This window comes from Vipera berus (assembly GCF_964194415.1).
Source record: "Vipera berus genome assembly, chromosome: 4".
Classification (NCBI taxonomy): Eukaryota; Metazoa; Chordata; class Lepidosauria; order Squamata; family Viperidae; genus Vipera; species Vipera berus.
The window spans coordinates 64,105,865-64,119,442 of record NC_138206.1 but is presented as its reverse complement, the minus strand read 5'-3'; the positions used below and the strand labels follow the sequence as shown (position 1 = coordinate 64,119,442).

The window sequence follows — 13,578 nt, the reverse complement described above, 5'->3', positions numbered from 1 at the left end:
CTTTTCACACACTTGAGTAAACCCTAATGAATGAATGACAATGATTTATCAGTATAAAGAAAAAGAATGAAAATAATTCCCCAAGCTCTCATTCTGACTGCAGACCATCATAATCTTGGCTGCAGGATTGTGAGAATGACCAGATATAATGTGTGCATTCCTCAGAAGATAAACATTAATGTTCTCAAATGCGAGAGAGAATGAAAGAGAATAGGATGACCACAGCAACGGGGATGGACTCAGTTATGAATTCACTATTGGAAAACCTCAGGGAACAGATCAAGGAAAGATTGTCAAATCTATATTGTGGCTCAGTCAATAAATTAAGGCTCAAAGTGCCTATGAATTCTAAATTGCTTCAAAGCTAATTTGATAATAATGGATAAAATATAATTTTATTACATTTTCTTCTTCTGTTACAGTTCAAGTGGCATTTAGTATTTCTGGTCTTTTCAAATTTTAGCCTAATTGAACAAGAATTCTGAATTACTAAGAACAGCTGCACTTTTTTTAAAAAAATAAAATAATTTACACTATATTTTTCATATATTTGTTCTAATTCATATTGCAATTGGGCAGCAGTTCAAATCTGTTTAGTTTCAAAGAATAAGAAATGAATTGGAAAAAATAATACATGAGCCAAAGTATTCTGGAGCAAAGGTTATACAGCTATTGTCACCAGCTCTTTGTGCAAGTAGATTTAACTGAGATTACAGTTAAATAAATAACTTTTATTTCAGCTATATAATTGTTAATAATTTTTCAAGTTTCTTCTTGCCCATTTAAAGCAAGGAAAGGTATTGCAACATGGCATTCAACGTGTGTTACTCTGTCAGTGGAAACTGTCAGTACTTGTTTCTAGCTACCATATCACTGAACACATTTTTCTGTAATATCAAGAACACAAGCATCTTTTTATTTAGAAATAAGCATAAATCAGTGGGATTTAATTATTTCAGCATTAACAAGATTGGGCTGCATGTATACAGGATTTCAAAAAGAGACCAGCCAAATCAGCTGAAGACCTGGTTCAACTTTCTGTGAAGCATTGGCCAATCAGTTTGATGCACTTCTTATCCGTTTTTATGCAATCCTAATAGCATTCAAAAGCAATTAGAACTGCTAGTCAATAAATAATGTATTCCCTAGCCTAATGTAGTCCAGATGTACTGAATTACAATTTCTAAAGTGTAGAAACTGGGTAGAAATTTTTAATGGACACAGCTATTAAATAAGATGGCATGTGTAGCTCTCCTTTAAGTAGTAGTTACATTTATGAAAAGAATTTCAGAGTCATACAAAGCTTTTATCCTAAGTTCCACCTTACAAAAACTACTGATCCATCCATTTTTGCAGCTGGATTTTTTAGCCGAGTCTTGCATGTTCTTCTTGTCATCTGAACCTTGCACAACTTCCATATCCTTTATCCTTCAGCCATCCAAAATATGAATTTTCACTGTATAAATCAATACATTGGTGGATCACAACCTGCATCTTTCCCCTTTTCACTCATCTATGTATTATTAATTGCTGTAAATTTGGAGAGGCATAGGGTTTTTTTTCTGCACACCATTCGGTAATTTTATGGTGTGTCCTCCAGAATCAGACTTCCTGGGGTCAGATATTCAATAAGCATATAACATTAAAGAAAAAATGCAAACCGACCTTTTCTGCCTGTCATTTAATTAAGATAACAGTCAAAAGCAGAACAGGAGACCAAACAAAAGTGACAGAACTGTAGAATGCAGAAAGCCAAAAAAACACCAATAAGCCATAGATGAGGAAATTGTACAGGAAAATAATTTATTTTAAGTTGAATGAGAGATATTAGAAATTAAGGAATGACTAGGGGGAAATTAATATTGATTATGATTACTTTTTAAACATATTTCAGCCTATTAAAACGCATAAGTTCTTCTATGTATTGTTGCTCCAAATCTGACGATTAACTATAGCACTCTATTCCTTATTCAAGACTTCTCCACTAATTTCAACTTCCTGCTGTTCATCATTGCCTTGTTCTATTGCTTCCTTCTATAAAACATGAAATTTTAAATCTGTCATGACATTATTACATCCCAGTAATAGAATTTATTTCTGTGTTTCCATTTCTATTATTTTAATTCCTTCAGTTGGAGGAAACAAAACTGTATTTTAAAATGTAATGAGCCTATTATCCATTTTAATAGATCTCCAGTGTTGTCTCCAGCATGAGTGAAATAGAATTAAGGCAAAAATGTGAGTGCCCAGAGGTTAAGATGAAGCTGAGCACAACATAAGATACAAGATAATTCAGTGTTTTATTACTTTCACGGGAAGAAAGTCAAGAAATGAGCTGTAACTTGAATTAGTATGAATTCTTCTTCAAGATGAAATATTTTATCACAATTTTTACAACAGATAAGGGAAGAGATTTCATTTTCAGAAATGTCCTATAAGTGACATTGAGGTATCATGTTTAATGACAGCAGAAAAATGAGAATATAACTATAATTGCTGTCTACTTTATATGTACATTTAATTTTATGATACTAAAAAAGAATTCTGAAATATAGAATGAAACTCTATACCTGGTTATAGGTTTGTAAAAATAACTTTAAAAGAGTAGTTCCAAAGACCTATAATGTGGGAAACATCTGCTCAAGGATGTCCCAAACATCCATTATTTGTTCTTATTCTAACGCAGCTATGGAAAGCATCTTTGGGGATCAAAAAGCCCATTACCCAGGGAGGCTATCCTATTGGAGATAGGATTGAGATTTTAGGCAAGGAAAATTTACTGAGGAGTACCCCTGGCTTAACCATAGTTTGTTAAAGAAGTCATTCCAGGACGAGTCCCAAATGGGATAGAGATAATCATGAGTGGCTTGTGGGCTAAATCCAGACAAGAAAAGATACACCTCCTTAGCTTCATTCCTATGGGACACTAAACCTGATTAGGACTAGCAGGTAATGTGAAACAAGATTGTTAGCCCAAGTTAGGGTTCAGAAAAATGAAAGAATCCAAGAACAGCACTCCTACGTAGCCCTCCTGAATTTGTTCAAACCTAGTTTGCACAAGAGCAAACTATTGAATACAATAATTAGAAAAGCTGAATGCAACAGTTATTCTCCTTGGATTGTGTGAAAGCAGCCACGGAGTCACCAGGACCCCCATATGGTGGTGCAAAGAAAGGCAGGAACTGCCTTTCTTTGGCAAGAGCAAGAACAACTGCTTTGACTTGTAAGCAATAGAATAAATATATTAATTAGAAAAAATGTATTCCTATTCTATACCAGTAGTACAAGAATTTCAACAGATTCTGAATTGGCTAATTCTTTTTTGTATGCTAGGTGAGGCAGATGAATTAATCTCTCTCCAATACACTTTTATGCTCACCTTGTAGTTGAGTATGGGCTTCTGCACAATTATACTTTGTTACTCATTCATTCTCTCTTACACACACTGTGCAATCATCAATCATAACTTGGTACTGTATTCTCCACTGTCAGTCAAGTATTCATTCTGGGAACATCTTTCCACATTTTACCATTAGCAGGTCTAATTCTGTCTTCTAGCATATAATTCCTTTAATCTGACAGTAGGTTATACACTGGAATCAGCATTCAGCTACCAACATTACCACTGATAATCATCTGATATCCATATCTAGCAGCTGGACTTATCAGTCAATCCTCAATTCCAAGAGTATCTCTATCTGGGTATTTTGCATATTTTTTCCTATTTATCAAAAAAATAGGTATTTATTAAATGTTTTTGGTTTCATTCTCTCAAACATGGTCACACTGCAAATATGTAAAACATAGCTTTATTCTCTGTTTATTCATTTTGGTAAATCATGAGCATACAGTCTAAAAATTAAGGCAAGTTAAACCTTGGGATGCAGTGGCTCAGTGGGTTAGGATGCTGAGCTTATCGATCAGAAGGTCGGCAGTTTGGGGGTCGAATCCCAAATGCCGCATAACAGAGTGAGCGCCTGTTACTCGTCCCAGCTTCTGCCAATCTAGCAGTTCGAAAGCACGTAAAAATGCAAATAGAAAAATAGGGACCACTACGGTGGGAAGGTAACAGCGTTCCGTGCGCCTTTGGCGTCTAGTCATGCCGGCCACATGACCACGGAGACATCCTCGGACAAGCGCTGGCTCTTCGGCTTTGAAACGGAGATGAGCACCGGCCCCTAGAGTCGGAAACGACTAGCACACGTGCGGGGGAACCTTTACCTTTAAACTTTTACTTTTTTGATTAAATAAGAAATTTGAAAGTTATCACTTGATATCTTAATCTAAAACTCACAATTGAATGGAAATTTAAAAAACAAATTCACACTTTGTAAAATGTTATATTTAGTTAGTTACAGCCATAATCTACGTATAAACTGATGGGGGTTTATTCCATTACAATAATGTGCCATCGTTGTTTTTTATTCCTAGTGACACAAGATTTTCTCCAAGATTGCTATTGCTAACCTGTTCTTTCATACAGTATCTCCCAATGGTACACTCATCCTCTCTATACCTGCGTTCATGCAACTTGCTGCTAGTCATCCTCCACTCCTTCCTTTTACCTTTCCCAACATTAGAGCCTTTTTCAGTAAGCTGGACTTTCTAATAATGTGTGAGAAATAGGATAATTTGAGCCTGATCACTTCTGCCTCAAATGAAAACTCTGGGTTAATTTGTTCAATGAACAATTTGTTTGGTTTGTTTTCTTGGCTATCCATGGTATTTTGAGGAATCTTCTCCAACATGAACCAAAGTTCAAAGGTGTCGATATGCTTCCTATCTTGTTCTTTAATATACAACTTTCACTTCCATAAAAACAGATGGTTTATAAAAGCAAAAGAAAAGTATAAAACCCTAAAACAGCAACACAATAAAATGGAAAGACAGATTGCTCCCATTTTATCATCCTCCAAATTCTATTTAAAAAAAAAAGCTGATTTGATTAACGTCTAAAGGCCAATAAGTGAGGAACTAGCTTGGCATTGTGGGTACTTTCATTCATAATTAAGCCTATGCCTTCTGTTCCAATCATGTCTTCATTCATTCAGGAAGATTTCCATGTAGATTTATTACATCTTAATCCTTTCACACTTTCTCAAATATGTAACGTAAGTGTTCCTTGTTTTTTCATTTCATTTGTAAATTCAAGCTCTGGTTGCCTCATCTTATATCCTGTTACAGTCCTTATTTAAATTTGTTATTCCCATAAAGTTGAAAGTATTCTTGCTGGTTAAGAATTTCTCAACAGTTAGTTACATTTAAAGATTTAAATCGGGTTTTCCCATATAAACCATCTCAACACTTTTACATTTCTTAAAGAATAGGTAAAAACAGTAAACAAAAGGAAAAGAGAGCAAGAGTAAAGAAACATAAAAATGAAATACTACTTAAAATATATATTTCTCTTAAGCTAATATATATTCATTCCCAAAATTTCTTATTCTTTTTAACCATAATTAAAAATATATTTAATCTTTAAACATTCCATTTAATGTGTCTAGTAATCTAATCCTTTAACTCTTATTCAAAACATTTTTTTTCTTTTATACATTATAATTTCCCTAAATTCAAAGACATTTAATTATCTAAAACACTTCCTTCATCTAAGCCATTTCAACAGTATTATATTACTTATATCAAAAAATAAAACAAAAAAGGGGGAAAAAGCATACAGAATTATTTAAGGAACATCCTTCTTAGAATGACATATGTATTCAAAATCTTTTCTATTTCTTTAACCATATTCAACAGAGACATCACCCTGCCAACAAAAGTGTGTATAATCAAGGCTATGGTCTTCCCAGTTGCAATGTATGGCTGTGAAAGTTGGACCAAAAGAAAGGCTGAGCGCCAAAAAATTGAAGCCTTTGAACTATGGTACTGGAGAAGACTCCTGTGAGTCCCTTGGACTGCAGGGCGATCAAACCAGTCAGTCCTAGAGGAGATCAACCCTGACTGCTCTTTAGAAGGCCAGATCCTAAAGTTGAAACTCAAATACTTTGGCCACCTAATGAGAAGGAAGGACTCACTGGAGAAGAGCCTAATGCTGGGAAAGATTGAGGGCAATAGAAGAAGGGGACGACAGAGAATGAGGTGGCTGGATGGAATCACTCCGGGGCAGCTTGGACATTAGGATTAGGGCAGCGGTGGCGAACCTATGTCATGCATGCCAGAGGTGGGACTCAGAGCCCTGTCTGTGGGCACGCGCCCCGCTGCTGCCAGCAGCTTGCGCAGGTCCATTGGGCTGTCACCCAGAACAGCAGCCCACCCAGCACAAAGGAGTAGAAGTGGCCGGCTAGCAAGCCAAAGGCCACCCCGAGCAGGGAAGGCCTGATCCCCATCAGCGCCATGGCCCCCCAGTCCCGGCTAGGATTGCATGCCTCCCCCCATCTATGCTGGGCCTCCTGCCCACCACCCCACTCACCAGAGACTCCCCCAACCCTGCCCAGACCCCACAGGCATTCCCCCATGAGCAACATCGAGGTGGCCATGCCCATCCCAGCCAGCCATGAGAACCGCAGCCATAGCCATACAGTGGGCCACGCCCCCATGCTCCCCCTGAGGGCACCACAATGCTTATGCGGCCCTGGCACTTTGCAATAAGTGGGGTTTTGGTTGTGGTTTGGGCACTCGGTCTCTAAAAGGTTCGCCATTGCTGGATTAGGGTCTCCAGGCAGGATGAAAATTAGCCGCGGGGGTGCAGTGGTCCGCAAGTCCACGACCAGTCACCACTGCACAGGACCAGAAGTCCTCCTGTTTTGAAAATTTTCACAGTGATTGTATCTGTTTCCTCTAAATAATTTTGCAATGTTAAGAAGCATGTCTATTTTATAAAACAGAAATGCAGAGTATCAGCTACAAGTTGAAATAATCCTCATGACCATTTCATGTGAAAATTATTCCTCAAACGATGATTATGTAAAGAATGATTGATGTTCTTTGTCCAGAGGACAATGCCACTTTACACTTTTATTGGTGCCATATAAATATTGATACAAGAAAAATAAGCTATTTTAAAGCTCTGGCTATTCCATCTAATTGTTTATAGTCCAGAATATATAACAAGTATCATCTACTTCTGTAATAGATATGTGTAGGAACATAACAGTGAGTAGTGAATTCTGTGAAAACCCCTGATATAAGACTTTATTTACAATTGCACTATTTTCTTTGAAATATGAAATAGAAAGCTTTGAATACTGGCAAAATCCATATAGTAATTTGTCTATTTTGGGATTTAAAGATGTAATCAGTGATGGCATTTAATCAAATGCTAAAATTCTATGTTTTGTAAGGGCAACAAATGCTATTGCTAAAACAGTAAAATGTGGAACTAATTGAAGTTTAGGGAAATAGCTACAGTGCCATCATATTGCTCTTGATTTAACTAAAATATCAAATGCCTTTTTCTTAGGGACTGAAACATTTTTAAATAGGAGCAAGAAACTTAAGCAACTCTGAACAGGATTTTGTTTCAACATGTCTAGTTTTAATTACACTTGTTTGTTCTCGAAATGAAATTTAAAGCGTTATTGTCTGAGTTAAATAAGCATGTGCCCTCATTTGTTTAAACAAAGGTACAAAGGTAGAAAGCTAGTTTTGTGATTTTCAGTATGCATGACATTGAAAATTAACCCTACGTGTTCCGTTACCTTATAGTTCCTTTTTTAACATTAATTATATCAGTTGGTTGAACAGCCTATACTTTTTCACATAGCTGGACTCAAATTATTCCTTAACAATTCTACCAATCTGTTTTCTTTATATAAAAGTAGTACAAAGGATACGTGTGTAATTTTTAGGGCAATTATCACATCCTGAATTTGTAGCTCCTAAACTCACCTTTCTAGGAATAAAGCTAGTTAAACCCATCTGTCGTTGCTAAAATAGGTCTTTTTAGTCGGGAAATGGTTCATACTAAAGCTTTGCCAAAATCTTGTTCAGGGATTAGAGGTGGCTGAATGGGTGGGGGACACGTGTTACGGGATTGCATTCTGTTTAAGAATATTAAATCCTCAGTAACGCTGCGTGCTGCCAAGGGTTTCGTTTTCAAATACCAAATTCTGACCTATTTAACGATTCTTGATCGCCTGCTGTAGAAATGCTTATACCCAAGAATATACAGCAGAGACGGGATAAACTTCAAACCTTTGACACAACTTTGATGGCATTTCAGGACTTAAAAATAAGAGCTTCTCGCCTGTTCACCAGAAAAAGTCGTCAAGATTTCTAACGGCCACGGTTACCGCCAGGTAAACGTGCAAAGCGTTGCACTTTTCAAGCATGGGAGAAAGGGAGGTCGCCTTGCCCCTCTTGACGGACTGGAATGACGGATTGTTTCATAACAGGCCAAAGAACGCGGAAATCGTTCTAAATTCCTGGCAAGGAGGCAACGATTCTCTCCCCAGCGTTTTGCAATGCGAGACGGCGACAGCCGTCCGAGCTCGAGTTCACCTTAAAGCCCAGCAGACACGTCAGAGGCATGTGACCAGCCGACTCCACAGAGGCAGTTGCCTACTCCCGAACCTTTAGCCTATTTTCCTGCGCTTGGTGGGAAACCCCGCCCTCCTCTGCTCCAAGCCGCCTGCTGATTGGCGCCCGAGCGGCAGCATGTTGGCCGGCGCCCTCTTCTCCGCCTTCAGCCTCTGCTCTGAGAAGCCGCGCGCGTTTGGCATTGAGGGCGCCGGCGTGAGAGCCTCTGGATTCTCTGCCGCTTCTTGCTCGGGCAAGGTCGCCTAGGAAACGGGCCAGGGGCGCGCCGACCGAGCCTCCCTATGGCCGCGGTTGTGGCCCAGGGGGGAACGTTGGGTCCCCTAGTGGGAGCCATCGACCAAGGGACCGGCTCCACAAGGTTCTTGGTAAGCGCAACTAACCACGAGGAGCGGTCGCTGCTTCCATTCGAGAGCAAGGCGAGCAAGCCACAAAGGGAAGCGCGATTGTCCTTGGGGGGGGAATGTGGAGGACGCCAGCCGGGAGAAGCGGCGGGCATGTGACTGCAAGGGGAGCTGCTTGCTCGATGGACTGGGCGGGATAGGCGCCCAGACGTCCTTAACAGGTGTTCAGGTTCATCTACAGAAGGGAGAGGAAGGCTAGATGAACGGAAAGTTGAATAGCAATGGTGTGAGGTTGTTTTGGCCCACTGCGAAATAAAACGAAAGGATTCTGGAGTAGGGGATGTCTTTTGGATGTGATGCAAGCCTTCACTACGTTTGGTTGATTTAGCAAGTTAAAGCACTGCCGAAATAGTGACATTATTTTTTGCTACCGTCATTGACATAATTATCCTGTTCCTTTCTTTTTGACAGGAAAAATAGAACAGGTTTTTACTGTTTCTAAATGAGCAATATTTTGAATTGCTCCTAAGTGCAACTGCAATTTTATCCTTTCTTCTGCTTGAGTGAAAAATAGTTTAAACTGGTTTGGCTTCCATTAGCAGCTAGAATAATGTATCTTCTTGTCATTCTTCTCAGTCAGCTTCCAACAAGCAAAGTCAATGGGGGGAAGCCAGATTCACTTAATAAATGCATGATTCAAGTAACAGTTGCAGTGATTTGCTTAACAACGGTGGCAAAAAGGTCATAAAATGGGACAAAAATCACTTAACAACTGCCTAACTTAGCAATGGAAATTAGGGGCTCAATTGTTTTAGGTCAAAGATGCTTTCAGATGAGGATTTTATGAAGAAGTTGTCCTTTTCATCCTGTTCCATTTGAAATCCTCCACCCTCTAAGGCCGGGCTTATTCAGTTCATTACATAATCTTTAAATCCAGAGGTATTGGATGAGGGCAGTGAAAGTTTTTTTAATGGCATTTAGGTATTTTTAGTGCATATCATATAATTATCTTGGGAATGTTTATTTGAATCATAAAATATGTAAAGTGAAGTATTGTTTTCATTTTTGTCAGATTGACTTATACTCATTACAGGTGGAGGTTTCAGTGACTAGTATTAGGAAACAGTTTCTGTAATTTAAGTTATGTTAACACAGTTTGGTTAAAAAAAATCCTGTGAATTTCACTAATGAAATTTCTTAATATTTTTTCACTTAAAAGTATGAGTCATTTCTTTTTAAAAGGCAAAAGTTACTCGGAGAACTGTCTAGAATTCAAGAACTTGTTCTTGGGTTATGAAAGAGTGGTAGACCAAATTCATTGACAGGCTAAAGTACCTGCCTTTGTTGAAGTAAAATACCATCACAGAAATAAGAATGTTTAAATTAAAACAATTTTAGTTTGGGAATGCACTAAGAAAAAGTATATTAATTGTACCAAAAGTTTAAATGTTTTGGTAGGCTCTTTTTATTAGTAATGACACTAAATCCATTTTTGTGTACCATATGAATTAAAAGTTACAAATGGAATTAGATTCCTCAGGAGGAATTGTGAACTGACAGTGACTTTATAAAAGTGGAGCCAAAGACAGCTGCAAAGACTAAGGAATCAGCAAGTAGACTGGTTCTTATAAAACAGGGGTTCCCAATCACCGGTCTGTGGACTAGTACCGGTCCGTGGCATGCCAGCAACCGCTCCGCACAAAGAAGCAAAGACCTATCTGCGAGATGCAGGCAGCACACAAAACCACGCCACCTCTGGGCTATGGAAAAACCTCTCTCCACGGAACCAGGCCCTGGTAGCCAAAAGGTTGGGGACCTCTGTTATAAACCTCTTTGGATAACAAGAGAATGGGAGATCACTCATATATGGTCCGTGTGGCTGCCCCTCCATGAGGAGACTGCAGCGCAATGGCTTTCTATATTTGAGCTCCAGGTGACAATGAGATCAGTCATCTTACTTCAAGTCTTTTAAAATATTTTATTTACGGTATATTTCATGTTTCTGCCCATTTCCCTCAAAGTTACTAAGTTCACAAACCTCATTTTCTAATGACTTTTGGAAATTGACTATTAACCATCTTAAAATCATTAGAAACCGTCAGAATTACAAGTCTGAAAAGAATATTTATTTATTTATTTATTTATTTGATTTGTATACTGCCCTTCTCCCTAAAGACTCAGGGCGGTGAACAGTGACATAAATATCAAAATGCACAAATACAGAAATTGAAAACAAATTAAACCCTAATGCCCAAATGCAGAAGATAAGTTACATTAAAACAATAATTACAACAGAACCCGTCAGACCAGACCGGATTGCTCAAACAGATAGGTTTTTAGGTCGCGTCGGAAGGAGCGAAGGTCAGGAGCCATCCGGAGCTCAACCGGTAAACGAGCTTAATATGAGCTTAAGAACTTTGAAATAAACAACTAGGCAAGATTTTGAGCTAAGAGTTATAAATGGATTAATGATCCAGATAAATTTGGAATATTTTTACTATATGATTTTGGAATTGTTTGTTTCTTGTGGGAAACAAACTTATTCTGGCTATCCTGGCTATTGTAAATCATAACAGAATATAAGTAATGATTTTGTAAACTAGAACTGGAAGGGACAAAAGTTTCTAAGCAGAAGGGGAAAAAATCTTTTGTTGATGTCAGTTAATACTGGATTTTTTTAAAAATGACACAAAACATTAAAACAACCAAAATATTACACAAGATCTTTGAAGAATGGAGCAAGAAATTAGTAATTATCAACACTGTCAGTAATGTTGTCTTCTTTTAAACTGTCTTAAAAATGTTAGGGAAAGAATGACAGATGTTTAATAAATGTTATCTAACAGGACAAAAGACAAAAACTTTGAGCATGTGTAACTTAAAATGGAATGAAAGGGATGTTTTGTCAAACTCTTCAAGAGTTGATCCAGGCAGAATGTCTATAGATAGACAGGTACAGCCTAAACAGATGGAACTTGCTAACTGAAAGGGTTGCTAGGAGGTTAGATAAAACATAGTATATGTTTTTTTAGGACAAAAGAAATATTTAATTCAATATGGATACCATCCATTTGACACTTTTTATCTCAAAAAAATAGCCTGTTAATGGCATATAGGACATTTAATATGGTCTTTTCTAAGTATCTCTGTGCAGAGGAAATGGTGATTTGATAAATGAGCTCATTTAAAAAGTTCAAGAGATTTGATTACTACATTAAGCACATACAATCGTGAAAAAGAAAGTACACCCTCTTTGAGTTTTATGGTTTTATGTATCAGGACATAAAAACCATCGGGTCCTTAGAAGTTCTTAAAAGTAAGTACAGATGAGCAACACATGACATATTATACCATGTCATCATTTATTTTACAAAAAGCAAGCCAAAATGGAGAAGTCATGTGTGAAAAACTAAGTATATCTTATGATTCAATAACTTGTAGAATAGCAATAGCACTTAGACATATACTGCTTATATAAGAGCTGTGGTGGCGCAGTGGATAGAATGCAGTACTGCAGGTCACTTTTGCTGACTGCTGGCTGTCAGCAGTTCAATTCTCACTGGCTCAAGGTTGACTAAGCCTTCCATCCTTCTGAGGTCAGTAAAATGAGGACCCAGATTGTTGGGGGCAATATGCTGACTCTATAAACTGCTTAGAGAGGGCTGTAAAGCACTGTGAAAAAGTATATACCGGTAACTCTAAGTGCTATTGCTATATACCTTAAAGCATTGTCTGAACAGTTGGCAATGTCAGCATATTGCCTCCAACAATCTGGGTCCTCCTTTTACTACCTCAGAAGGATGGAAGGCTTAGTCAACCTCGAAATTCATCAGGATCGAACTTCAGACTGTAGGCCAGACATGTCAAACTCTCGACATCATGTGGTGTCGCGCAATGTATCAGGATGGTTTTGCCATTGCCGGCAATGGGGTGAGTGCGGCTTCCAGATGATGCATCTGGCCCGCAGGCTGGCAGTTTGATACCCCTGCTGTAGGCAGAGTTAGCCTCAATACTGCATTCTAATTGCTGTGCCATCAGGGCTTTGTGTAGAACCATCTTTGGCAGCAATATCTTGAAGTAATCATTTTCTGTATGACTTTATCAGTCTCACATCATTGTAGAGGAATTTTGGTCCACTTTTTACAACATTGCTTCAGTTCATTGAGATTTGTGGGCATTTGTTTATGCATGGCTTTCTTGAGGTCCCATCATAGCATTTCAGTCGGGTTGAGGTCGGGACGTTTGACTGGACCCTTTGATTTTTTTTTCTTTTTCAGACATTCTACTACAGATTTGCTGATGTGCTTGCTCATTGTCCTGCTGTATGACCCAATATGAGCCAAACTTTAGCTAGAGTCAAATAACTTAACATTTGTCTCTAGAATACTTTGGTATAAAGAGGAGTTCATTATCAACAGTGATTGCAAAGTGCCCGAGTCCTGTGGCTGCAAACCAAGCCCAAAATCATAACCCCTCTACCAACTGTGTTTGATAGTTGGTATGAGATGTTTGTCTGATATGCTTTGGTTTTTACCAAACCTGGTGCTTTGCATTATGGCCAGACATCTCCACTTTAGTTTTGTCTGTTCAAAGGGACTTCCAGAAGTCTTGTGATTTGTTCAGATGCAACTTTGCAAACATAAGCTATTCTGCAATATTCTTTTCAGAGAGAAGAGGCTTTCTCCTGGCCACCCTACCAAACAAACCATACTTGTTCAGTCATTTTCTGATTGTATTGTCA

General features: G+C 38.2%; 1 protein-coding gene across 2 annotated transcripts in view; it reads left to right on the top strand.

Annotated features, from left to right (window-relative positions):
• The first annotated feature begins 8,660 nt into the window (after nt 1-8,660).
• GK (glycerol kinase) overlaps nt 8,661-13,578 on the top strand; it is a 48,900-nt gene continuing 43,982 nt past the window's right edge. For both annotated transcript variants that reach the window (XM_081327542.1, XM_081327541.1), the window contains exon 1: nt 8,661-8,861. In XM_081327542.1, the coding sequence (XP_081183668.1) occupies nt 8,778-8,861 (84 nt within the window). In that variant the 5' untranslated portion in view covers nt 8,661-8,777. The remainder of the gene's footprint in view (nt 8,862-13,578) is intronic.